The 27377-nt window shown below is 43.1% G+C and overlaps 1 protein-coding gene across 46 annotated transcripts in view; it reads right to left on the bottom strand.

The window, feature by feature from the left end:
- The window catches only part of DTNA (dystrobrevin alpha), a 344923-nt gene that overhangs the window by 7473 nt on the left and 310073 nt on the right, over positions 1–27377 (bottom strand). For 31 of the 46 annotated variants that reach the window (XM_044382918.3, XM_048218534.2, XM_057313148.1 and 28 more), the window contains 7 exons: positions 25329–25442; positions 17759–17855; positions 16083–16103; positions 7858–8017; positions 5271–5360; positions 3842–4010; positions 1158–1290 (listed from right to left, as the gene is read on the bottom strand). In XM_044382918.3, the coding sequence (XP_044238853.1) occupies positions 1158–1290; positions 3842–4010; positions 5271–5360; positions 7858–8017; positions 16083–16103; positions 17759–17855; positions 25329–25442 (784 nt within the window). Of the gene's footprint in view, positions 1–1157; positions 1291–3841; positions 4011–5270; positions 5361–7857; positions 8018–14914; positions 16104–17758; positions 17856–25328; positions 25443–27377 lie in introns of those variants that run through there. The other 15 variants (XM_048218553.2, XM_048218538.2, XM_048218546.1 and 12 more) reach the window with 2 other exon arrangements.

The following is a 27377-nucleotide window of genomic DNA, read 5'->3' on the forward strand; positions in this document are numbered from 1 at the left end:
TTCCGTAGTGTTGAAGCGTGGCTTTACATATACAATCATTGATTTTTTTCTTTTTTTGGGGGGTGGGGAATGACTAGGTCTACATTTTAGTTCTTTTTCAAATATGGTTGTTAAACCGAAAAGGCTAATAGAACATTCCAAAGAGGCAAAATTTTTGTTTTATAGAGTCGGGGTGGGGTTGGTAGGCTTCAGTTTCTCTCTTACTACATTCTTCTTGGGACAATATTTCAAAACAATGCATAAACATATGAGAAGTAGAGGTTATGTATTCTCTCTGGTTCTCTTTCCTTCACTAACAGAATAAGAGAGGGCCACTGCTCATCTAAGAATGTGGAGGAAGCTTGTCTGGCCATTGGACAGAAAGCCCGACGTGAAGAAATATCCTATGGGGCCTGGGGGTGGGGGGGCACAGGTCTCAATCAGGCAAACATCCCTGAACTCCCAGGACCTCAAGAAAAAACCTGTGAATTACAGGGAAGAGAAATATACAAGCAAGACAAACAGGGCAGCAGAACAATCTCCATGGGGAAAATGCATCCCCTTTAGGATGACTAATTACACTTACTCCCAGTTGCGTGTGTTATGTTCAGTGAATTCTCAGATGGATTCATACTACACTGCAGTATATATGAAAATCTGTCCATCCACACCCCGCTGAACACAGGGCCAGCAGTACCTCCCACCTCTCTTGGTGAGATTTGATACTCTCCTCCTTATTTATGTTGACATGAGTTGGGCAGGGAAGGAGGATGAGGACAAATGATTCAAGGGAAGAGAGATTTATACTTATTCAGTTTCCGTGGGCCTTGTTCTCTGTATCTTTTTTTTTTTTTTTTAATCTATGAGAAAACGCATCTTTTCCAATGATCTTGGAAGGGTACGGATTGTTAGTCACTGTGTTTCCCCTAAAGGCACAAGGTCTTTTTCACTTTCCAGATCAGAATTTCTAAGAATTCATGGTGAGTGGTATAGCTCTAAGAAGTACTTACAATTCTTACAACTGTCTAGAATATGTGGAGTAAGGAATGCAATCAGAATATTCTGGAGAGAGAGGGTGGAAGAAAGAAGGCATGGATTTTCTGGGTAAAATCCAGGAGCCAGCTACCATGGGGTGGGGGGTGGAGGGCCGGGGGGGGGGCGGGCCTGGCTCCCCATACCTGGTAGGCTTCATCCTGCAGCTTCTGTTTCAGGTACTCTTCCATCTTGAGCTCGTTCTCCAGCTGCCGGACCGAGTCATTTTCATAGTTCTCATCCTCTGGCCGCACATAGGGGTCCCCATCTTCTGAGACCCTGGGAACAGATCACAAATGGTGTTTGGGAGCAAATCTTAAAAGTAGGGGTGGAATTCATGTGTTAGCTGTAGTTTTGGGGCCCATTTACCGAGTCCCCCAATTCGCTTCTTGGCTTCAGTTCACTTCAATCCAACATCTTCTGTTACATAACAGAAAATTAAAAAACAAACAAACATAGAAACTTTGGAATTTTGGAGAAATAGATAATCAAGGAATTCTCAGATGTAGTTTTTCTTTTTTTTTAAAAAGATTTTATTTATTCATTTGACAGAGCGACATCCAGCGAGAGAGGGAACACAAGCAGGGGGAGTGGGAGAGGAAGAAGCAGGGTCCCAGTGGAGGAGCCTGATGTGGGGCTCGATCCCATAACGCCGGGATCACGCCCTGAGCCGGTGGCAGACGCTTAACGGCTGCACCACCCAGGCGCCCCCAGATGTAGTTTTTCTATGGCAGTCTGATGATCATTGGTCATCTGTGTTTCCCTCTGATTTACGGGAATGAGTTGCTTTTAAAGTGTGTGTCAATATTAAAAGAGGCAACCTTATCTTTTGAGAGGATATATTTTCCCAATCTGTGGGCTTTTTTTTTTTTTTTTTTAAGTGGAATCCAAGAACACTTTCTATAAGGAGAGTGAGCCCTCTAGTGAAATAATGATTAAGGACATTTGTTCATAATTTACCCCCCTTCATGTTATGCACATATATAGGGACGTGCACCCATGTACTTTATTTTTACATTAGAATAAGTCTTAGAATATCAGCTCATCGGTGTCAGGAAGGTAATACTTGAACCCACAACTCTTGATCTTAAAAAATTATGCTAGTTCTGAATCCAAGAATCCACTCAAATAGCTCAATTCTCTCATGAGATAAATAGCAAAGAATGATCTCATTCACTAATGTGTGATTCTATTTGCATCTATCCATCCCGGTTTATAAAAACCCTTCCCGAGACTAAACATAAATTCACTACCTAAATCATAGGACTAAAATATTCTCAGGGTAAAACCCGGTACCTGTTTAGATAGTACAGATATGAAAACATCCCCTCAAGTGAAGAGAGCAGTCAAGTAGATGTTTCTGGGTTGGAACTTAAATGCCATTGTACATGTTTATTTATATCTGTACGACATGTTCTCATTATTTTTAGAGGTTTGGGGCCAGCCTAAAGAGGTCTGCGAGGCCTCTGTGATCTTTCCTTCCCAATCCCTGCAGCTGTGTTGGTAGCTGGTACTGTCACCAGCATACCGGGGACAGTGGAGTGGGGTAGATTTAGCTATAGTCTTGAATTTTTGGATTAGAACAAGAAAACTTTAGGAAACCACAGGTAAATGCTTCATTATGAAAAGTCAAACAGATATGTTACTTACCAGACTAAACTGACGACCATTAATTCACCATTTTGAATAAAAACAAATCAAATAATTCTAAATTATAGAGGAAAGGACAAGAAAGCAAACTAAAATTAAAAGCAGCAGCCTACTGCTATTTAAAATTATGTTAGAACTGTTTTGTTTGGATCTCTTGGCCTGCCTTTTCACCACCCGCTTTCAAACCACATCTATTTATAGCTCCCCGCTATTACTGGTCTACTCACTACTTGGATTGAGATCCGAAACACCAGAAAGGCCTCTGGTTAGTTTCTTCTTTGGGTCCTGAAAATGGCCAGTTTATTTTTGTAGACGAGTCCGCAGCATTTTTCACATTGAGCACCATCACCTTCCTAGTTTTAATGCTCAGTGAAGCCCTTTGCAACCCTCTGGTGAGCCTCTCTGCCCACCTTTCTCACTGCCTCATGAGCCCCGCTCTCTTGAAGGCTCCCTTGCTTGCCTGCCTTCCTTCCCTCCCGAGCTGGGCTCGGCAAGTCTGTGAGAGCGCCTCCCCCTCTGCTTCTCAGCTTTGGTTTCCTAGGCCTTGTCTACTTGGAGTTTGAGCTGATCCAGGGACACAGAAAAGTCTAGAGGGGACGTCACTGAATCTGCTGCTTTCTGTCAACCTACAGAAACCTAATTGGGTGAAAATCTTTGCACAATGCCTTTCAAAGGTCAGATTTATACATACTCAACAAGTCAACCAGACTGGATTTCTTTATAATGAGGTTTCAGACATTTACTGATTTCAATCCTAGTGTTTATATAACGTTGTTTACACCCATTCTGAGTAGAGGCCCCTCTAGCGTCACCTGGGCCTCTAAGGGCAAATACAGTACCTTTAGACGATACGATGATTTATCTCCCGAGCAAGTCTGTGAGTCCCGAAGGCAGGGAGTGATGTTTTCATACTATTTTGTACACAACGAACACCATGCCCTGGGCACACCAGGCTCTCAACAAGCACGGGTTGGTTCTGGTCATTGCTATTCTGGATATAGTGAAGGGGGAGAAGTCCCAACACCAAATTTAATGTAGCACCCTCCTACCTCTTCTGGCAGAAAAGGAAACTGTATCATCCCTTTCTGAAGCAAAGCACGAAGCAACCATGTTTCTATTTTCCTCTATTCCCCACAGGGTGTTGTGTTACTCAGACATGCCCCCCGCAGAAGATACTCACACGTCACTGCGCATGGTGCTGGGGGTAGCGCTGCCGTGGAGGTACCCAGGTTTTCGGGCGTGGATTTGTGCTAGAAAAGCCTTTTCAGAGGTTGGCGATGGGACCAGATCCTCAAACTGAGTCCGTGTGAATTCAGAATCCACGTTACTCTCTGTTTCACTCCCCACCTCTATTAGGTATGATGGAAGAAATGAAGAAGGACTTAGATTTTTTTTTTTTTTTTTACTATTGGCAAATAAAGGGCTGGGCTGAACATAAGCCAACCTGTGCTGTAGAAAACATTAACCAGTTATGGTACATAAGTCAGGTGAGTTTATTATTATTTTTTTCCAAAATGACATTTGTTACTGACATGAGTTTCTAGAAAATCGTTTGGTATACAGAATTGTCTTTTTGAAATCTCAATCATATTGAGGAATTTTTGTGTCTTGACTTAGTATTTCTGCTTTATCCTTTTTAGAAAAGTCTTCGTGAGAACTGCTCTTACTTGTGCTTACTGTTACTTTAATTTAGGAAATACAAATCTAAAATATTATATTCACTTAATATCTCAAAGTATTGGGAGTATAAACTAATAGCAGTTGAAGCTTCCACAGTGAGAATAACACTTTGGTCATCATGTGCTGGGGCAGTGGGTACTGGCCATGAGGCAGGATGGATGAACTACCGCCATTTTTATCCCACTTGGTGATCTCAAATTAGACCAGCAGCAACAATTTCATTACTTTAATTCTTACTCTAGAGGCTTTAAGAAACTTAAATCCAGAATTTTTTTTAATATTGAGGTTTTATTTCTTACGATTGTTTAATCTCCAACTTTGTGACTGCCAGGCAAATATTTTGCTAGGTGCGCTTAAGGAACAAATGAGATGTATTAGTAACCGGTGAGATATTTGTTTGCACGTTCATGTTGTTAAAGTTTTAAAAGCTGTGTAGTCTTATTATAATAAAGAGTCCCTCTCAATGTCATGCTCTTTATTTTCGGGGCAGATCTTTCTTTGGACATTTTGCAAAGGTAAATTTCAATTTAGCCTCATTCAAATAGCCATGCATTTCAAATGAACAGAGTTTAAATGAGTAAATAAAACATTTGACCTTTTAAGGTAACTTTAGTATCATGTCACTTTGGATCATAATATTACAAGTTATAAATATTAGATATTACAAAAACTGGAATTACAAATCAATTTTAGTGTATTTCTTTATTCCTCCCTGTATTTTTCAAACTTTCTGCATTGACCATGTATTAGTCTTCCCATTAGCAAAATATAAACAATACTAAAAAAATCAGAAAATATCAACAAAATATCACATAGATTTTTAAAATATCTTTTTCTCTTTGCCCACGAGGAGATCTCTAACAGGGGCCCCTAGCACTTATGGGTCCCTCTGCAGTGAGCAGACAAATGAGAGGGGGTTGGGGACTCACCGGAATTCAGCTCTTTCACGAGAGAGGACATGGTGTTAGTGATGGAATCCGCTGCTACTAGTAAGTCATTCCTTAAGTTTCTTCTTGAACCTGCAGTGAAGAAGAAATGATCATTTGAAAAAAAGCACAGCCTTCCCTCTTTTCTTCCCCCAAATTTTTATGCAGTTTATCATTTACATTGATAATCCTGGAGCAAGAAAACTCCCAAGACCTCTCCTTTTCAGAAGTGCTTTGGTTCATTTTCTGAAACAATACATTGTACTTAGGGCTGTGGCCACTGAAGAGGGAGGTGTTCATTTAATTTCTTGTACAAATCGGGACAAGTTTGTGAGTGAAAGGGGGTGGCATGATAATAAGACTAGGTGACCTGGCACAAACTGGGCTGGTCCCAGGTCAGTGAGTATCTCTGGCCATCTTTCTTAGGAAAACTCACAGAGATGTAAAGCCTGGTGTTGCCCACTGAGCTGCACCTTGCCCGCTGCGCTACTGTTTCAGCCACGACCTGGTGGCTAAGCACATGGGATTCTGAGCTCCATCACCACTGCCTCTGTCTCTCTCCTCAGGGCTCCTAGAGCTCCCCCTACCATCACAGGTATCTGTGGGGAGTGGGAACCCTATTCACTGAATGCCCCAGAGCGTGGAACAGGGGTGGGGGTTCTTGCACCTGCTGTGAGACCTGGGCAGAAGATGTATGTTGGGTACTCTGAGTTGCAACTTAGGCTATGGTTCTCCACGGTAGACAAAGATTATGATGATGTTTCAGGCACACAAAGGGTTAAATGGGTATCTGTAGGCTGGCTTGGGTGTGAGGTAGAGATGGAACAGAGGGCCAGGCAGGCACCATGATATCTTGGAGAAAAAGGGCTCAAGATCGCAAACACCTGACTTGCAGATGAACTCACGTAGCATGAGCTCTTTATGAGCTAGGGATTGCCTCCAAGCCACGATGGTTCATCCTGTAATTTCTCAGAAAGTAAACTTCAATAAGTAAAATAATAAATATTTATAAATTAAAAAATCAAAGTAGTCAGATAAAACAATGATAATTGAAAGCTCAATTTGATTAAAAATACTGTAAATTTTTTGATGAGATTTAGAGAAAGGACATTTTTTTTCTTCTAAAAATTTAAAAAAAGGTTATATTGTATAACTTAAATTATTTTCTTTTTCAGAAGAAAAAGCCCTCTTTTGGATCTTTCCCTCTCCCTCACAGCACAGAGTACATCATTCTCTTCCTTTAAAATGTAAGATTTTATCCCCAAACACAATGCACGAGAGTATCCCTTTCCTCACACTCTTGCTATCCCTGCCTATTACTAATGTTAAATTTTCTTTTTAATCTGCCAGGCGGGAGGTGATATTTGGATTTCTCCAATTGTTTGTGAGATTGGACATCTTTTTATATCTTTATTGGCAATTTGTAGTGCTGCTTCTGTCCATGTCCTTCACCTGTTTCTGTTCGGGACGTTTTCTTACTGATCTCCGTATGCTTGATGTGTAGCTGAAATTGTGAAACTTGGTCGCCGCATGTGCTGGAAATGTTTTCCTCAGTCTGTTTTTTGTCTTTGGACTTTATTTACTTACTTATATAGATATAGATTTATTTATTTATTTTTGCCTTCCAACTAGTAATCGAACAGATCTCCCTTTTCCTGAGATCTATGTGTGAGGACCTGGAAGGATGGTCATGCTGTATCCCTAACTTAAAGAAAATGCAAATGGCACATCAAAATGCAATGCATGGTCTTGTGTAAAAAAGAAGAGTAGGTGTTTATAAAAACACACGTAAACATACATAAGCATATCTAAATGAAAAATTAAGAAGGACCACACTGTTCAATAGTTTGGGAATGAGACTGGCAGGGTGAGGGTCTGTAGGAGGATTTTTTTTTTTTTCAAATTTTCTGTCAATTTAAAAGCGATGGCCAAGAAAAAGTTTCAAAAAGGGTTAAAATATTTCCAAATGAACACAATCACTTGCCTTGAGGACCCTCCCCGCACCCCTGGTGTGTGAGTGGAAAAGGCAGCAGGTGGGGGAATTCTGTTCTATTTATCACTGTTTGTGCTCCTGTATTAACTATGGCGGCTGAAGTGGCCCCACGTTACACAGGCAATGATTCAACTCTTGAGCGCAGCTGTGGAGTGACGAAGCGCCCCCTTGATCGCCGCAGGGCTACCTCCCACTTCAGCTGGGACTGTTTAATCTCAATCTTGAGTTTGCTTTAACATCAAGGGAAGAAAGCTGGAAATAAGATCTTTCAGAATTTTAAAATGGATTCCATTTACAAAGTTTCCGGGGATACTGGTAAAGGATTTTCCTTCCCTTCATGAGCAAAGACTCATAAAAAATGGAGCTGGGCTATAGAAGCCCAAGGAAGGTAGGATGGTGAAGGGAGAAACAGATCAGCCCTAAGGGGTTTCTAAACCAGCTCTGGGGCCAGGCGGGCACAGGGACTACGCGGGCGTGTCCACACTGTGGGCACGTCCACACTGGGGTTCTGATGAACTCTAACCGCCCAACACACCGCGGGGTCCTACTCGCCACGTAGAAAAGCACAACACAACCACCACCAGTGCCCCCACTTACTTTGCGCAAACGCCTCCTGGACGTCTCCCCCAACCCCGGTGAGGGAGTCCTGAGGTATGTGCGACGGGCTGGAGCAGGCAGAGGCGGACCGCACCGGCATGGGGATGGGCCTGCTGATGGTGTGGCTGGGGGAAGAGCGAGGAGAACCTGCCCCCTGCGTCTGGAGAGACAATGCAAGTCATTAATGTGTTTTCCCAAAGCCCCCGTCAAAGGTTAAAAACAATGAACGGTGAGCTTCCCAAGCAGGAGGACATCCTAGGTAATGGAGATGGTACTCCTAAGCCTGTCGCAGGTGCGCATAATTCAGGACCTTACTGTCTATAATCTGGAGTTTCGGTTACATACTGAACGTTAAGAATGTTAGTAGAGCACTGTTCTACCGCACATGAGATGTGTGTCCGGGGCATGAGGCTACTGTGAAGCAGCGAGAATTACAAGGTGTGTCTGTTTCCTCCTTGAAGGAAGTTCTACGCAGAATAAAAAGACATTTTAGGACAAAGTTTGAAATATAAACTCAGAGACTATTGGGGATGGATGTGGTTTATATAATTTCTGAATTTGCAACCTCTCTCTGTCTTGGCCTGATCTTTAGGCGAGAATTTCTAGGCCAGATCATGCCATGTAACATTGTGCACATTGAGTCTCAAATTAAGAATCAAATGAGGTATAAATTGTTTAAGCCCTATTTTTTGGTAAGAATTCACTTTGTCAAATTGCTCTGTGACACAGGGATCCAAGCGGGGAAGAGAAAAAGAACTCTTGGTTTCTAATTTTTGGCTACTGTTTCCTGTAGGGAATGTCCTCCTCTACGTCTGTGAAAAAGCAGTTATTTTAGCAATAAGAACAGGGAGATTTAAAAGGGAGTAGAGAAAAAGAGTAGAAGGCAACTAAAAGCCATTTCTGTCGGCTCTACAGTCCTAGGCATGAAACCATTCACACCTTGAATTTCACAGCTTTGTCTCTACAATGAGGTTTCGTGGAAACATTCTCTGTGTTATAATAATTAGTTTACAAAGGCAGCCAGTCATGAGTAAGAAAATGCAATGCGACCCTCGGGTGCATACTCAAAGATTGGGTGTTCACATAAACACCATTTGTCTGTTGGGTCTGGCCAGGAAGAGGGAGGACCCTTCCAGAGCAAGGCCCGGAGACCCACATCAACCCGTTCAAACCCATGAGAGCAGTGCTCTGGAGTATTTGATTTAGACTTTGCTGTGGGGTCCGCTTGCAGTTAAAACACACATCAGTCCTATAAAATGCCATGCTGTTAGCTTTCAGGGGCTCAGCATCACACATAAAAGTCAAATCTACAAACTGAGAAAAATCTAGAATTAAAAATGAGGCAAAACAACAGAGCAGAGCAAAGAACTCATGTGACGACCAATGGGCTGGGGATGCCCTCTTTCACTCTCAACAGTACCTGGAATGGTCTGTCCGGGCCCAAGGAAGAGAAGTTTGCCTGCTGGTGTGATGCTTTTGCAGCCTGTTGGCCCAGGCTGCTCAAGGACGGGTCTGGTTTTCCCCGGCAGACTTTGCCGCTCAGTCTCATTAACCACGAAACCTCTGCTTCTGAGCTACCATGGCGTCCCCCTGCTCCCCATGCCAGTAAGAAATGACTTTACTTTTGCGTTGTGCTTTGCCAGGTAGAAGGGTTTTCATGCGCCTCCCCGTTGATTTCTCTCCCTGACCCACTGAAATAGGCATCCGTACTCTAAACGTGCAAGTGCGGACCCCAGTGCTCAGGTAAAAAGGACTGCTTGGGAGGTGGAGCGGGAGAGCCTGGCCTGGTGTCTGAGCACAGATGTTCTCCTGTCCTGGGTTGCAGGGACCTGGCTGGGTTTGGGCTGCTGAGGGTCCCTCAGAGGAGTTCCACTGCCCTGAGGGCTGCCTCCCCTTGGGAACCCCTCCTGTGCCCCATTCTCCAGGCAGGGCCCTCGGCCCAGGCTCCTTGCCCTTTCTTACCTGTCCTTTTCCCCAAGGACCAGTCACACAGCAGGGAGGAGGGACTGGGATGGGAAGTTGGACAGAGGGGCTGAAGGAAGGAGGACCCTCTTGGCTACACAGCTGGGTTACTCCCTCAACTCTGGGGATCCAGACCCTCCTCTGGGGTAGGAGGCTCATGATAATAATAGTCATAATACAACTGCACTTTTGTATGTAATTTGCAGGGGCCAAAGCACTTTCACGTACGTTGTTTGGTTTCATTCTCCTCATTATTGGTGCTAGGAATGGTAGTTGCTTATATCTGAATAGCAATTTGCAGTCTATAAAGCAATTTCAGCCCAACTATTTCACTTAATCCTTCTAGCAACCATATGAAGTATTATATTCCCATTTTTCAGGTTAGCCAACTGAGGCTCAGAGGTGGTAACTGGGTCACCCAAAGCCTCCGAACTAGAGAATGGCAGAAATAAAGTGGATCCCCAGCTTTTGATCTATAAGCCTGGGGCTTTCCCACAGCGCCACAGCCGCTTCTGAGGACCGAAGGCACTGTGACCACCCATCACAGGCTTCACTAATGGAGGAAGGTTTAGCCGCCGGAAGGCTGAGAACTGCAGGGCCTGGACCCACCAGTGAATGGTGCTGGAGTGGCAGCCCAGGGCTTCTGGCTGGGCTGGACAATACCTTTCAGTTGTTGGGTCGTGGGGCGCAGTGTGAGTGCCCCAGGAGTGGGAGAGCCTGTGGGCTGTGTATCAGTCACTACAGAAATGCAGGTGCAAATCTCTGCTCTGCAAATTTGGAATCCAAAAAGCAACATAGGTTGTTTCATACCCGATGTGAAGCTCTGTATGTGATATTTGCACTGCACTGCCTTTCTAAAGCCTGGGAGCTTCTGGATCCTGGGACCTATCTGGAGCCAGTGACTTCAGATGTGGGGCTGTGGGTGTGCATTTCAGCATTCTAAAGGCTATCCTGGTGCACCTTGCACCTGTTCCGTCGGGCTCTCCGGTACAGGGTGCCTGCGGGGCTGCCGCCTCCCTTTGCGCACTGACCTGGCCCTTCTAACCTGCCTGTCTGTACGTCTCTTACCTCCGGCAATACCCTCCCCTTCTTCTCACGCCCTGGCTCTCCCGCTAACTGTGTTTGTGGCATTCCCAGTCCTGACGCTCCCTGCTTAATACTGCCTGGTCTCCAAAACCAACTTTCCCCACTTCTTTCTGCCTGCTTCCTTCCTTCCAAGCCCCCTATTAGTGGTTCTGTGTTGAGAGAAAAATAATTGACTGTAGTTATGTGTTAAAGGGAAAAACAATGGACTGAATCTAAATTACACTGATGTGTGAATGACAGATAGCCACCATCTCCTAAATGAATCTCTAAGTGGTGCAATTTCAAGCAGTCTGGTTATGTGAAGAATTTAAGTGGAGATTCTGTGCTGGAGACAAGATTCAGTGGCATCTTCCCTACAACTCCTCATGCCGACAGCATGTCAAGACTCTGGGGGGTGGGGAGGGCTCTGGCTCCCTGGGAGATCATCTCTCTTTGTCTGAACACTGTCCAGTTTGATGCACTTCCTGGGACCTACTGCTGGGAATGCCATCTCTGGCCTTCCTTCTGGCTCTTTCCGTAGGGTCACTAGGAAAGGGCAGTTGCCTCTTGGCTTTGGGGTAGATCAGTGTAGATGTCACTGGGTTTCCTTTACAGGTGGTGACCTCTGCGGGTGGTGGCTTCTGGCCTGGTCACGAAGTCTGGTTGTCTGCTAACAACTTCAGAAGAGTTAGAGTGAGTAATCTTTGTGAACGTCCTTTCCTGGAAATTACGTGATGATTAATGGAGAGAAGACGTAAGTGACCATGGTCCATGCAGATCAATATATAGATCTAAAATTCCTGAGAGGAAGTTGATTTATGGAAGAAGGAAAACATACATCATCCTTGGCAAACTTAAAATAGCTCACTTCCTAGTGAATAAATGAAAAATTCATTTCTGCACTCCTATCCTCTGAGTCCACTCAACCTGCCGTTGTATCAATTTTTAAGAAGTCTGACAAGATACATTCTCTGATTTCTTTCCAGGAAGTATTTTGGTTTCCTCTCAGCACCAGAAAGCAGGGAGGCTTCAGGGAAAGGACCAAATGTGTAATCGCTGAAGCAGCAGTGCCTGGAGACGCGGCCGAGCCGATGACCGTGAGACCGGTGTCTACACTCTCCCCCTGACTGAAAAGTCTGCCTCTCAGGCTTGGCTGGGAACACAGCCACGGTTTTCCTTAGCAGCCTGAGAAGGTGCAGCAAAGCAGTGTTTAGCTACGTTCAACCCTCTCTTCATCCTTTCTTCCAATACGCATTCACTGACTATCCTCATAGGGTTTCCTGTGTCCACAGTGCTGTGGGGATACAGGTGAGGAGGCTGATTCTGACAGGTCAGACAGGAGGCATCACTTGATGTGCATCTGAATAGTAGAGATTCCTGGGCAGAAGAGAGGACGTATTGCAAGGAGAGAACATTCCAGGCCTTAGAGTGTCATGAGCAAGGGAAGGGAAGGGAAAGGCGAGGAGGCCAGGGTGGTAGACGCATCCAGGTGCATTGTGGGGAATGGAGGGGATGGAGGCTGGTGAGGGGTGGTGCCACCTTTGGGGGGCTCTAATGCCATAAAACGGGCTGATTTAATCTGAACTAGCAGGTCATCTCCTAAGGTTTTGAAGTAGAGAAATAATTTTTACTTTTCTAGAATTAATGGACTAATCCCTATTTTTAAAAAAGGTTGTGAGAGAGAGTGAGAGAGTCTGAAAGGATAGGTTTTGAACACTAGATGTTAGTCCCAGTATCGCAGCTTGTTATTTATGAGGCGAACCCCCCTCCCCCACTCTCCTATCCCACTTGTGATTGCGTCACCGCTTCACAGGATACCCACCAGAGAGGGTGGGCAAGGGGAAGAAAGGAAGGTGAACTGATGCTGGTAAAACTTGTCATTTTGGCCTGTTCATGTCCCACAACGTGTTTGAATGACCAGGATTTCCTGAGTTCACAGGGCCTCCAGTTGTAAAGAGGGAAGAGAATGGGAGGCAGGAGATAGGATTTGAAATGCTTCACTTTCCTCCTCTGACTGAGACACTTAGTTAACTAGAAGGAGGAGGTGGGAATGTGTGTGTGAGTACAAGTGTGTGTGTAAAATATGGGTCCGGTTAGAAAAGTTTACATATTGTTGGACACGTGTATACATCTATATGCAATTTTATACTAGGATTTGACATGCATATAGTATTTTACAAAGTGCTTTCACATCCATTATCTTTGAAAATCTATGCCAACAGCCCTGTGAGCCATGTATTATCAGTGTGTTTGAAATAAATTCCCCAGAAGGTAATTGACTTACTCAAGATCTTGCAGGTGTGATCGAAGAGCAGGGACTCCTACAGTCAGGTCTAACACCAGTGATCTCTCTACAATAATTTTTATTGAGACCTTACATTCTGAACTCAAAGTCAGGAGACCTGGTTTTAGATTGGGATGTGATATCTGGAACTGGAAGTCTACCAGAAACTCTGAAACATACTGTCATTGCAATTACACCCCAGCTGCCTTCATTATTAAACTTCTTATGAGTGTTCTTTTTATGGTTCCTTCAATAAATCTTAAAAATACACAAAGAAGAAAGAGGGTAGGATAATTTTGATGCAAGTTTTGTAAAAAAAAAATTTATTGCTTATGATACCATAACCATCATATTATATTACAGGCACTATTTTTTTTTTAAATTCATGTTCTCTCCTCCAGGGGAATAAATTCATGCATTACCTCTAACAAGAAACAGTATAAGTAGGAATTATATATACCAGTATAATAAAATACATTGAACCACACAGACTTATGATAAAGCAAGTAGAGGTTATTAAATCAAGCACAATTTGTTGTGCGCAGTGTCTGAAATCTGATTTTACAAAGAGAATGTCCCCGAAGGGGTAAGGCTCATAAATAAAAACAGAATTTAGAAGCAGACGCCAGACTAAAACCTCTAAATTCTCTCCTTAGATCATGTTAAACCAAAGGAAGTCCATATATTTGGACGGCATAAGTTCATTTCCTTGTAGAAGTGCCTGCTCTGGGTTCTGTCTTTAATTTCGACTGAAGGTCAGTAAAATAATCAGCCACTTGACGTCTGCGGCTGCATTTATCCGTTTTATTACTTAGTGCTCCTCCTCTAAAGCTCCGAGGGAAGACTTCCTTTTTATATTTCATGCCAACAGAAATTTTGGTCCCCTGAGAACTGGCATTTTGGTTCTGATAAAACCAGCAATTATGTTTTCCCTTTTTTTGCCTCCTTGCCAAAAAGCTCAGAGGAACACCCTTGTCCCTTTCAGGGAGCATACTGGCATTTTCTTTTCTTTAGTTTCTGATTTTTCTGGATTTATTTTATGAAGTCATTGTTGATGTCTTTTATTGTAAGCTACCTGGGGTCCTTTTCAAGAAGAGGCTTGAGTATACAAACAAATCAAACGAGTAAGGACAAGTAAACGGTTTCCCCACCCAGACGGCGCATTGCTGACATCTGGGTGTTGCCGGTGAGGGCCCTTTAGAACCTCTGCAGCAGGACCCACTGAGGGCTGCTCTCGGAGATGCGGAGCTGTGGAGGGCCCCACGGGAGGAGCTGGAAGGAAAGGAGGCATTTTACTGCTCTATGCGTGCAGCCATGCTTTGGCTCTGGACGGCCATGGGTTCACGGACCTATTGGTTCACTGAGCCTTTCCAGAAGGGGTGGCCTGGGAAGAGGCGGAAAAGGAGTCCATGAGGGACGTGGCTCAAGAGAGGCTGACTGACTAGAGGATGATTGCCCTCTCTCTCCACTAGGTGGAAGAAGGTTATATTTGAGCCTGTTTTTCCCTTTTTCTGTGCACATGCTAAGTCAGAGACAGGAAAGAAATGAGGCTGTTGCAAAGAGAAGCAGCACAGCAAGGCAGTTTTCTCTAGCATGATCTAAGTGTGTTGGAAGTACAATAGTAATACCCCGTGTGTGGCTTTACGGGCAATGATACAGGCTATACGTGTCTGTCCTTCACCCAGGGGGACTGTCTCTCATTCAGATTTGACTCTAGTCAAGTAATTTTTTTCACAAAATACAAAATAGTGTAATACATTGTCTTTATTGTCTGACATTACAGATTAGTTTTACACTTTCCTTTTTTACAGACCGTGGGAATGGAGGGTAAAAATGTGTCCAGCATTTTGCAAACATTCTTTGTTACACACAAACACACACAATGAATAATAGGAAAGAGAATACAGAAGAATAAAAGGTACGTTGAAATCAGACAGGCTGTGGTTCTAATCGAGCCCAGGAAATCATGTGAAACTTCCTGATAACACTAACAAGTGGGATATACTGTCATACACAGCTTGGTACATGCACTTGACGTTAAAGCTGCTGTTATTTTGCTTCTATTTTGTTATTGTTATTTTGAGTACGCTAGTCCCTCTGCTGGCTCTGGACCTGACCGCAGGGTCAGACGTCGGGTTCCAGTTTAGACTACAGTTAGAGAGTCACAATGCTCCTGCTTCCAGAGAAGACGTACGCAAGGGCCTTGTGAACTCCCAGAGCAGAAAGGTTCTTGGTGGTAAGAGAAAGGCTGAAAGTTACCTATTCTTTTGAGCTTATGATGAACCAGTGGTAGGGATTCTGCTTGCAAGAACTAAACAGTGGGAAGGGAACACTTGCTGAGTAGTGTTTCTTTTAAATCGAACACATATTGATGATGGGGAGGACAGGACTTAATAATTATGCAATGAAAAGAGATGCAATTGGCTAACTTTTATATAAAGAGGTCCCACGCCTTTCCATTAAAATGGAAACGGAACTAAATGGTCAATAGCATGAGAGGACGTTGAGGGTAGCTTGAGTGCTGTGGGTTTTTCCTAGTGTGACTTTAGTGGTGGTGGTGGGTGTCTCTTTACTAAGAGAAGGTTCTGATCAACCAAAAGCATGAGACTGGTTTGAAACGTAGACTGCTGGAGATCTAGAAAGCTTCCAACAAAGTACAATTTTCCCCCCTCTTCTAAAGGATGTAATAGCTCTTGTTTTGATACCGACAGTAGTAACAGTTATAAAAAAAACGCTAAATTTTCTATGTGTCCATTCAAGCACTACATTGAAAAGGAAGCAAATTAGTATGATTTTTTTTCTCTTTCCAAACGGAAGCATGAACATACATTAGAGGCAAAAGCAATGAGAAAAACAGCAGGATGGCAGGCCCCTTCACAGTTAGTTAAGACCTGCAGTAGGGAACATAACTTACTCCCTGCTTCAGCTCTTCTTCCTACAGAAAGATTGAATCAATAACAGTTAGATTACCCAGGGTTCCAGCAAGAGCACGTACACAGTGTGAGGGAACGCAAGGTGGGGAAACACCAACATGGCTCTGAGGGGAGCCTCTCCTCCCTTGGCGACTTTTAATCCCACGTCTATTTAGGTATTTGAGACAGACCATCTCTTTCCTCACTATGTCCATCCATCTTTCAACACGGTCTATCCCTTTCTCCTGGTGTTTTATATCCTGATCTGATAGACTGTGCTCGGTTAGGCTAGGTGGATGCCAAGATGGCAGGTGGTACATGGACCCCTATCCCATCGCTATGGTGACAGAAGTTATGGCAATATAAGTGGGGGGCTGTTTTCAAGGTTTCCTGTCATTCAGTGAAGGGAAAGATGAGATCGACCCTCTTCATTTGGTATATTTGAAAAGGAAAGCAGAAAGAGCTTTTCTGGATCATCCAATGAGCTAATAGGGCAGAAACAATAAGAGGTTCTTAGTTATCTAGGCCTACAGTAAAACAAAAACCGAGTTCTACGCCTTACGTGTCTAATACACTGAAAAGGAGATTTTGTTTAGAGAAGATAAAGCATTCCCAACACTGATGGCAGGAAAAGTTGACTAAAGAATTAAAAAAAAAGAGCAGAGAAAACAAAAGAAGGGAGTGTCACGCTTATATCCGTGCCAGGACACAGGTTTTAACGAGTATTTGTTAAATAAATAAAAGAAAGGAAGAAAGCAAGAAGGAAGAGAGAAAAAAAGGAAAGAAAGCAAAAGAAGAAGGGAGAAACAATAAATGATGGTGTGTCAGGGAGGCGGGCGACCCAGGGACTGAAAACATGGACGTCTGTCTCACAGGTGAGCTGCCCCAGGGACCTGGCCTTCCTCTCCCCATCAGAAGTTTCAGTTCCTGCCTTTGGCAAGTCCCGGTTCCAATCCGCAGTGGTTTCTGCTTGTCTACACCAGGCAGGATGACCACATAGCACTGACTCGTCTACTGAGCCGACTGTGGCCAAGGGGCCATCATTAGTCTCGTTGCGACTTGGAATGTGATTTAGTATATACTGAAGAAGGGAATAGGGATTTACGAAGGGAAGAATGCTACTTCCCAGTGAGAATAACATCACTTCCCTAGGTCATCTTATTAAACACTCTACCTGCAGAGAGCAAATGCCTATTTAGTTTGCATTTGAGACTTGATAGAAGTTAAAGTCACACAGATGAGATACAATATTTCACTGAAGTTAACAGTTACTCGTCTTAAAACTATAGTCACCCCCAAAATTTCATGACTATGTCTTTGTTTTCTGAATTAGACATTAGCTTCTGTTCACTTTATTCAGAATTACTGAAGCTATCAAATGTTACGTATTCCTAACTAAATGCAGTTTTATCATTTTCAAGGACATAGGAACTGGAAATGAGCCAGTTGTCCTTTGAAGGTCCTCAGTGGTCTGGTTCCAGGAAATGGATAAGAATGTGGCTTGTCATTGACTGCTATCATTTGATGTGTCTAAGAAAAGATCCTGTATCTGAGACTAAAGCCATATCTTGGGGTTAATCACATATAGTCATTGGAAAAACCATTGCACATTATATGTGAAAGATTTTTACAAATGCCATAGTCAGAGGTCTAGGAAATATTTATTTGAACATCTTACCTTTAGTAGCTTCATGAGACCTTCTAACTGGACCATTAGCTCTCTCCGGCTCTCCTGGAGAGCAGACATTCTCTGTTCCAGCTCATCCTTGCGCTGTCTAAGAAAGAAGCATTTGTCATCAGAACAGCATAAAACTCACTGAGCTGATCACATTTCTCAGTCTTGTGGTAGTAGTGGACCACCAGGAAAAGGGCATCTTGGGATCTCTGACATGGTTTCCAGGCACGGAGATGTTGTCAAATGAATGAACACAAGGTGTACATTTGTTTGTTAGAAGTCATACTAAAATAGAATTAGAATCCTATTGGATCTTGCCCCCCTTCCACCTTGAATTAACCACTAAATGAAATCTTTTCTGAATGCTTACTATGTCCTGGGCCCTGTGCTCTGCCACTGGGCTCCCTGAGACAACAAACAAAAACCAAACTGTCACTGAAAAGGGTCAGTCTCATAGATCCTCCAAACCCAAGGACCCTTTTGTAAATCTCAAAGGAAATACCAATACCTGAGTATTTGGAAATTGGATTTTAAAAGTTTATTTTCCATTTCTTTCATTCTTTGTATCTAATGTGGTGGGTTTCAGAGGTGAAATACTCATAGTATAGAGTTTTTATAGTCAGTTTAAGTTTTCTGCTTTGGGTTTGACTTTCTATAAAGCAAAGTCAGAATAAAGGAGTTCCTACACAATTGTTCTAACTGAAAATAACCTATAAGATTTGTGTTTGTTTAATTTTGTTTGTTTTGCAGAACTTCTATTAAACTGTCAGCAAGAATGAAAACCACAAAGGACAATCTCTACTTATCATATATATTGACACTAAGAGGTACCAAAAATACCTCTGAAAAAGAGAAAAGAAATGAAACACAATGGGGAAGAATATTAATGGTTCACATTTCTGATGCCTATGTATACTTTTCAAGTCTATTTCAAATATATTATTTCATGATCATTAGTGAATAATACATACAGTTTTTTCCCTTGCCCCAAAGGCTTCCATCTGAGTTTGAGATATTGGAACTTATATTTTAGAAGTGCATGGATGCTTTAGCCATGGATTAATGTATGAATGGATATTGAGACTGGTCTCAATGGCATTGACACAATATTAAGTGGAGCTACAGCAGAGACTCTGAAATGAAAAACTGACAATATAAAAATGTCACGCTGACATAGGTCAATGACTCATCCAATTGAAAGATATTTTGTAGGAGGACGGGTTATGGATATTAATGAAACATTTCTAATTTGATTTGATATAGGCTTTCTCTAATGATTTATGAATTTAAAATTTATAAACATGTCTCAACTCTTTTTGCATATATTTGTATTTTTGGCTTTTATTGCCCACTTAAGGCCTACTCTCAGAGCATTCCTTCCTTTGATTTTCTTTACAATTGCCTCTTTTCTGAATCCCGAAGGACAAGGAACATCATGATTTTATAGACTTTAATGGTATCTTATTTTAGTCTTTGTCTTCCAAGGCAGCAACATTCTAATTTTAAAGCCTTGCTCCATTCAAAAATAATCTTCAATGACAAATCCACTAGCTGTTTTATCTTTGACCTTGTCTGCACATCGTGTTCCAAATATACCCACGATAGGGCTTGGTGGAAGGATAGAGAATGTTTCTGATGTATTTCCAGTTCTCTTCTAGATATTGCTTCGTAATTTTTGGAGTTTTGGTCAGAGGAGCACTTTGTGAAGAGGGTTGCAGTAAAATCCCAATATTGTAGGTAAGAAATACCAAGGAAGGCATCTACAAACTATGAGAGAAAATTAACTGGTATTAATTTAGAATTAATCAACATTAAAACTTGTTTGTACTTTTTCCTTATAGTAGTATTCTTTCAAAACATGACATCTACTCTTTTTTTAAAGATTTTATTTACTTATTTGAGAGAGGACAAGAGAGGGAGAGAGAGAGAGCACAGAGGGAGAAGGAGAAGCAGACTCCCGCTGAGCAGAGAGCCCAAGGCGGGGCTCGATCCCAGGACCACAAGATCATGACCTGAGCTGAAGGCAGACGCTTAACTGACTGAGCCCCCCAGGTGCCCCTACATCTACTCTTTCATGCATTTTATTAAATTCAATTTTTTAAGAAAATTCACTTAATAAAATTCACTTAATAAAAAAATTCACTAAGTGTTTATTTAATCTTCTCTGTAAGTGGCTACCAAACATGGGTCTGATTAACAAACATGTGGTGCAGCTTCTATGGTTCCAAGTAGGAACAAGAAAACAAGGACTAAGTAGTGATTTTATTCTCATAGAGCTTAATGTGCTACATCTCTAAAGGGGTGCCTTCTGTTCTGAGATCCTGCCAGATTATTTCTAATTTTTCACGTGTGTTAAAAACCACTTTCTCAGGGTTCCTGGGTGGCACAGCGGTTAAGCGTCTGCCTTCGGCTCAGGGCGTGATCCCGGCGTTCTGGGATCGAGCCCCACATCAGGCTCCTCCGCTGGGAGCCTGCTTCTTCCTCTCCCACTCCCCCTGCTTGTGTTCCCTCTCTTGCTGGCTGTCTCTCTCTCTGTCAAATAAATAAATAAAATCTTAAAAAAAAATAAAATAAAACCCACTTTCTCTTGGGGCATCTGGCTGGCTCAGTTGGTTAAGCGTCTAACTCTTGGTTTCAGCTCAAGTCATGATCTCAGGGTGCTGGGATCGAGCCCTGCATTGGGCTCTGCACTCAGCATGGAATCTGCCTGAGATTCTCTCTCACCATCCCCTTCTGCCCTTCTCGCTCGTGCTGTCTTCCTCTCAAATAAATAAATAAAATCTTTAAAAAAAAAAAACCCTACTTTCTCTTAGAACGGTGTTGGGACAACAGGCAAAATTTTAATATGATCGTCTATTAGATAATAATAAATGTCAATATTAACTTGCCTGAATATGATGATGATGTCATGGTTATATAAGAGAATACATTTTTACTTAGGAAACATACACAGGAGTACTTGGGGTAAAGGGTTATGATGTCTGCAACTTACTCTCAAACGACTCATCACAAATGTGTATGTAATTGTTACATATTAACATATAGAGGGAAATAGAGAAGGATGTGGTAAAATGTTTGCAATCTCTAGGTGAAGTATAGAAGGACACTCATTGTGATATTCTTACAACTCTTTCGTAGGCTTAGCATTGTTTTAAAGTAAAAAGTTAAAAAATATACTGGCATTCATGAAACTGCTGTGAGAAGAGACAGCGGTAGTTTTAAAAATATATCACTTTGTGGTAAAACAAAAAGTACTCAACGTTATGTTGTTTCCCAAAAATAATTAAAAAATCACACTGGTCTATTAAAGTCAACTCTGGAAACCACAGACTGGCATCAGAGATTATACTTTCATCTTTAATTAACAGAACAAAAAAAGTCACCTTATACTAGCAAGTTTTCATCAAGAATATTTTTATATACATTGGAAAGAATGTAATTTTGGGGGTATAAAATAAAATGCTTTTTTTTGGGCAAGGTATAGATATGGAAATTATACTTTTGTCCCCCTTGAGATTTGTAGCGTGAAGTTAGTTGCTTCACAGTTTTAATAAATGTTTTCTTCATCCTGCAAGATGGTATTGTCTTTGCAAACACAGTTCTGTAGCGATCCCTTCAAGTTTTGCAGCTTATCCATTCATCCCACAAACATCCACACAGCACTTTTGTTTTAAGACACTGTAAATAACATAATGAGTAGGATATGATTTTGTCCTTGGGTGAAAGAGGAAGAGAAGTAAATAAGCTCAAAACAATGATGGTGAGCACACAATAAAAATTCAAACAAGTTGCTGTATATGGTGATACCAAAGAAGAGTCCAGTTCCAAATGGTGGTGGAAATTTAAGGAAGGCTCGCTAGATAAACTTGCAAAATTTCCCTCAAAAACTCTACCCAATCATAGAAGGGAAAGACCTCGGGGACCATATGGAATGTTCCAGACCTTTCTCCACTTCATCTGTGCCTCTTGATTGCCTGTATTCTTGAATTGATTAGTAAAACTCCATACTGGAGTAAGATCTCTGATTCATGTGAGTCTGACTTTACAATCTAACTCCCGTATTGGCTCCATATGTAACTATCATCCTTCATGGTTTCCTGTTGTAGGATTAACAGCTGTGGTCTGTGAGGCCACACAGCATCATGGCCTGCCCCGACCTACATCTTCAGCTCCATCTCTTATCATACATCCCTTCATTCACGCATTCTAGGCCTATTGGAACTTTCAGTTCCTAAAAACGTGCCGGATTCGCTCCTACCATTTGGTCTTTGTGCATGGGGTCTCTCTCTTCCAGGGGACCCTTCACCAGCTGTTCCAGCCCCTCTGCTACTCTTTTTTTTTTTTTTTAAGATTTATTTATTTATTTATTTATTTATTTATTTATTTGAGAGAGACAGCCAGCGAGAGAGGGAACACAAGCAGGGGGAGTGGGAGAGGAAGAACCAGGCTCCCAGCGGAGGAGCCTGATGTGGGGCTCGATCCCGGAACGCCGGGATCACGCCCTGAGCCGAAGGCAGACGCTTAACGACTGCGCCACCCAGGCGCCACCCAGGTGCCCCCCCCCTCTGCTACTCTTAATCCCCATTCCCTATGTATTCATATTTCATACTTCAACTCAAACAATCCTTCTTCATGGTAGCCTTTTCTGACCACAGTGAAGGGCGGCTTTGATAATTATGTCTCTATTTAAAAGTAAGATCCCTTATAGCACTTATCTCAGTTTATAATTATCTTCCTATTTGTGCGGTTATTTGCTTTATGTCATTTTCCTACTGGACCACACATTCTGCAAGAAAAGGACAGTATCTTTTTCAACTCAATTCTGGGCATACTGCATTTTAGAAATATTTGCTGAATGGAGTAAATGGATAATAAAACGAGGAAAGATAAATCTGATAGCAGTGTAGATGGACCAGAGGCCAGGAATCAATTGAGTAATAACAGTCCAACAGGGGATCATTAAGACCCAAGAAGAGGAGATGGAATCCACACGTACTACTCACTGTGTGGGATCTTGGGCAAATTATTTAGCTTCTGTGAATCTGTTTCTATACCTATAAAAAGAGTATAGTAATAGTGTCCATCTCCCAGCTTTGTTACAGCAATTACCTGGGACAGTGTATAAAGAGCTTTAGTGCATAGGAAGTGTCAGATTAGTACGCAGAAATGCCCATCATCTAATCCCATTCAGTTGCCAGATCTGGGTTGCAAACCTGGCTCTCAGCTCTCGTGTGGTTAATGTGAAAATGGAAATGTGATTATTTAGAAAGGTCATAGTGCTTTTAAGATAAAAATAAACTATGTGTTCGTGAAAAGCAGAGCTCTGCTCCTTTGTTCCCTCGCCTGTTCCCCAGCTGGAAGAAATTTCTTGTCTTGGTTTCTCAAGAAGAGACCCAGGCAGGCTGTGATGGACAGAGAAGATCTGTATCAGTGAGTTCCCATGGCTGCTTCAAATGGCCACCCCTCCGTGTGAACTAAGGCCAAAGTAACTGTGCAAGAGGCCATTGTTTTGGAGTCTGAAACATCTAAAGAATTAAAGTCAGAATACCCAAAGGAGGTCTCTTAACCTGGGATGTCAGGGTATCCGTGAAATCCCCAAATTGTGCAAGTGCTTAGCATGGAATCAGTGGCTTATAATTATCTAGAGAAATATCCAGGTAGAAGAAATGTGTGGAATATGGAGACAGGCAGGCAAATCCAATGGGATTTAGGTGTTTCGGGCCTCAGGCCTCTAGCCTCAGGTATGGGCCATCGGCTGACAGTGAGCACCCACAATACTGAAGTTTCTCACAGAGCCAGACTCCTTAGCATAGGCTTGGGCTTGGCTGAGTGCCCACCAGGCAGGGCCAGGAGGGCGGTTGGAATTATCAGTGTATTCCAAGATAGCAACATCAAGGAGGGAAGAAGTATCAGTTGGAAAACTATCATTAGTGACCAAGGCACATCGAGGTACCTTCCCAGACTGTATCATCCAAATGGAACCAAAGACTTTTGAAAGCAAATGCTAAGGAGGGGATCTGATGAAAACATTTATGAAAAATTCCTAGTCATCATGCCTCCAACAGAGAATGGGACAATCAACGGAAGAGGTATGAAGAACATTTCAGGCAGAGACAAGGTACCTTGATGTGTAGATGAATGATTACTCCATTTCTAAGTTGGTTTATTCAGGTATATTTCTGTGTATGTTAGGCTTGCAACTTGCGAGCCCGGAGGGCCTACATAATCGTATTAGGCAAAAATTCTTTCAAGCAGGCATTTACTTTTATATGCCTTTGAGGAGGATGATATGAAATATCACTTTTTCCTTCTTTCCATGTTGATCTCTTCTGGGAGATGGTTTAGTAGGATGTGCAAGGATTTCTAATACATCTCCCTGAAGGTAAGACCAGAGATGGTATCATTTGAAAAGGAAGAATTTCTCATTCTTCCATTAAATTATTTTGTTATTTGAAAGTATGACATGATTTCTTCACCTCCCACGGGTCGCAGCTTCCATAGCCCTCCTTTCTATAACTCAGGCCTTTGGTGGCTCTGCCGTCTAGCCAGGTGCACGGGCCTGGGGAGAGCGAGCCTGGGCCTCGCTGAGAGCAGGCCGGGCCTGCCGGCCGCGGTACCCAGATGTTAACATGTCTGAAGAGCAGGGCTGGGATGGAACCCCCAGAAACGTCCATGGTAAAATCCACACAGAGCCATACACAACCTGTTTTTATGTAGTTGTTTGTATGGACGAAGTGAACGGCACTCGAATTCTGACACGGTTTCTGAGAAGAGGCTTCTGTACTTCCTATAAAAAGTACGCCTCAGACTTCGGTAAACCTGGAATGTCCTCGGCACCCGCAAAGGAAGATAGAAAGAAGTCAGACTTGCTAACTAAGCGCCTCGTGAAATATGCCATTTCTAAGAGGCAAACGGCACCCATCCCTCGGCCCCCGGGCACGGTGGGAGGCGCGGGGGCCCTCGGCGGCTGTCTACCTTTCTGCCTGGGGGAAGGGCGCGGAAATTCAGGGGTGGAACCAGATGACCTTCTAAAGTCTTTCAATTTCACGTGTTTTATGGTGCCAGACCAGATGTCGCCAGGCGTTTTAATTCATCTGCAGAGCAAGAAGGTATGAAGTCTGTTTTTTAAGGTCTGCACGTAAAGCCATTACAGACCGAGATTTAGAGAAAATCAGACTCCTGTTTACGGCTTATCGGTCAATTTTTAAGTGTAAAAACCTGTGATATTTATTTAGCTGTTTCTGTGTTTGTTTTGTTGACCACTTGTATCATAAACACGTTGTCGACACTGCAAATAACGAGAAAGGGTGGAGTTCGCACTTTTTCCGGCGAGAGATTTTGTTTCTAAAGAGCGCTGCTTGCCCTTCTCTGTGTCGAATGAAAGAATAAAATATAAACAGCGTCTCCTTGAAACCCCCAAATACCAGCCACTGGGGACGTGCTATTAAAAGAAAAAGCACACATGTGTCAGCAGCTATGGTGGCTCAGGACTGTCTTCTGGTGAGACGCCGCCGGACTGTTTTGAAGGTCCCCGTCACTTGCACTCCCGACAGGCCTCGGGCCCCGCTCTTACCTGAGGAGCCGGAGTTCCGCCAGCAGAGTGGGGTTCTGCTGGGCCTTCTCTGGGGTGGGCTGAGAAGCTTGTTCATGCTCTAGCCGCAGCCGCTGGATCTCCTGTAAGATTTCTCTTGGGAGAGAGGAAGAAGGTAAGAACCGAGGGTCAGTCCACGTCCAGGATATCCGGGACACTAACAACCGGGCCGGGTCATCCGGGTTTCAGAGCGGATGCCAGCCTCGCTAACCATGTTTACGAGCTATTGGCTGGGGCAAGGGGGGCCCCGATGGCCGATCTCCAGCTCCAGCACGTTCCGAGTGCACATGGGGGTGGAGCCTTCAAGCTGAGGGTTCTCGCCAGGACCTAATCACCTCTCTCGTAAGTAATATAATGCTGTGGTAATGTGTTCAACTCTGAAAAGTGCGCTGCTTCGGAGCAAAAATGTGCCTTCCGATTACTGGTGATCACAGTCGGACAGCATGAAGTCCTTGCAGCTACCAAGGAAGAGGTGCTTGGGGGGAAAATAAGGATAAATGGTGTTCATTTCACAAAACTAAATAACCCCATTCTCTCACCAGGAATGAGATTCCTCTCACTGAATTTATCTGAGAAGCCCCCCGTTAGGCAAAATTCGTTTTCTTTTTCTTAGCATTTTCGGCCTTAACAATGGATCTCAATGAGGGTAGCCTTTGAGGGGAAGTGCTTTTAAAAGGATTCACTGTAATTGAGTGTGTTACATAAGAGTGTTATCGGCGTGACCTCTGTCCGGGGTGAGATGTGTCAGTCTATTATTGATGTTGGAGCCCAGGCTGCCCCGCGCTGAGGTGAACATTAGGCTGGCCATAAAGGATAGGTGACCTGGGCAAGGCAAATTACCCCTAAGTGAGTTAGAAGCATTAAGCAAGGTTACAAGTCACGTATTCCTGGAGGAGGGGTCAGTCTCCCACCCAGCAAAATGCACAAGAGACAGACAATAAGAACAAAGCAGCAAGGAGTGGAAGGTGAACTTGGTGAGCGAGGGGGATGGCTTTCCATCTGAAGGGCTGATTTACAACTGCTTGCTTCATAAACACAGCAGAGTTAAGAAGCCAATCATCAGTCAATAATTGACTCTCGTGGGTACAGTGAGAAGATTGAACTAAAATTCAGTGTTTTCCCACCTTTTTCTGTCCCCCTTGGTGTTCCATGGTGGAAAACTTTCTTTAAGAGAAATTTTCTATGGAAAGTCAATGCATCATCAAATGATTAAAAGGGAGTTGCTCTGATGAAAGAAAGGGTGGGCCCTGAGCTGCAAGCCCTTCCTCCCCCCTCTTCGGGCACCACAGAGCCCCCGGGGTTTACAGAGCTCAGCCTGAAAATCAGTAAGCTGGGATTTCAAAGATCTCCTCCAGGGCTAATATCCTGATATTCTATGACTCCCTCTAGTTCTCCTTGTTGGTTCCAAGGACGAAACCACGATGAAGCATTTAGCCTAAGGAAGAAAAAGAGAGAAGCAGCTCTGATAAGGAAAATAATGGTAAGATATGTAAAGAGCATTGAGTACTTAGTCTCTACCCAGGAAGGATGCTCTCTTCTTTCATCTTATTTTATTTAATCCTCATACAAATCATTTTATATGTGGGTACTACTATTATCTGTCTCATGAATAAGGAAATCAAAGCACAGGCCAGTTAAATGACTCCCCCAAGTTCAAAAACAAATAGGTGGTAGGAGTGATTTGAACTCAGGCTGCTTGGCTCCAAAGCTTGTCTATATCTGACTCCCTCCGTCTTTGGTACTTGCTCTGACAGGTGTAGCCTATGCAGGCTGTGACTTATGCATCATAATATGAAGAGTCCTGCTACTCCTAGCACCAATTCCAACTGGCTCCTCCCAATGAGGAAGCATTATCTTCTAAGATCCTTGTGAAATGTCCACTACCTAGGGTAGTCATAAAGTGAAGTGAGGAACTCTATCCTTCCCTGAAGCTCAGAGATCTGATTAGTGGGTTAATTGTCACCTTGGAGACCACGGGATCCCTGGGGTGAATTCCCATGGTGCAGGAGTGGGACCTGGATAAGTTTCTGG

The sequence above is a fragment of the Ursus arctos genome, unplaced genomic scaffold (genome assembly GCF_023065955.2).
Source record: "Ursus arctos isolate Adak ecotype North America unplaced genomic scaffold, UrsArc2.0 scaffold_17, whole genome shotgun sequence".
Classification (NCBI taxonomy): Eukaryota; Metazoa; Chordata; class Mammalia; order Carnivora; family Ursidae; genus Ursus; species Ursus arctos.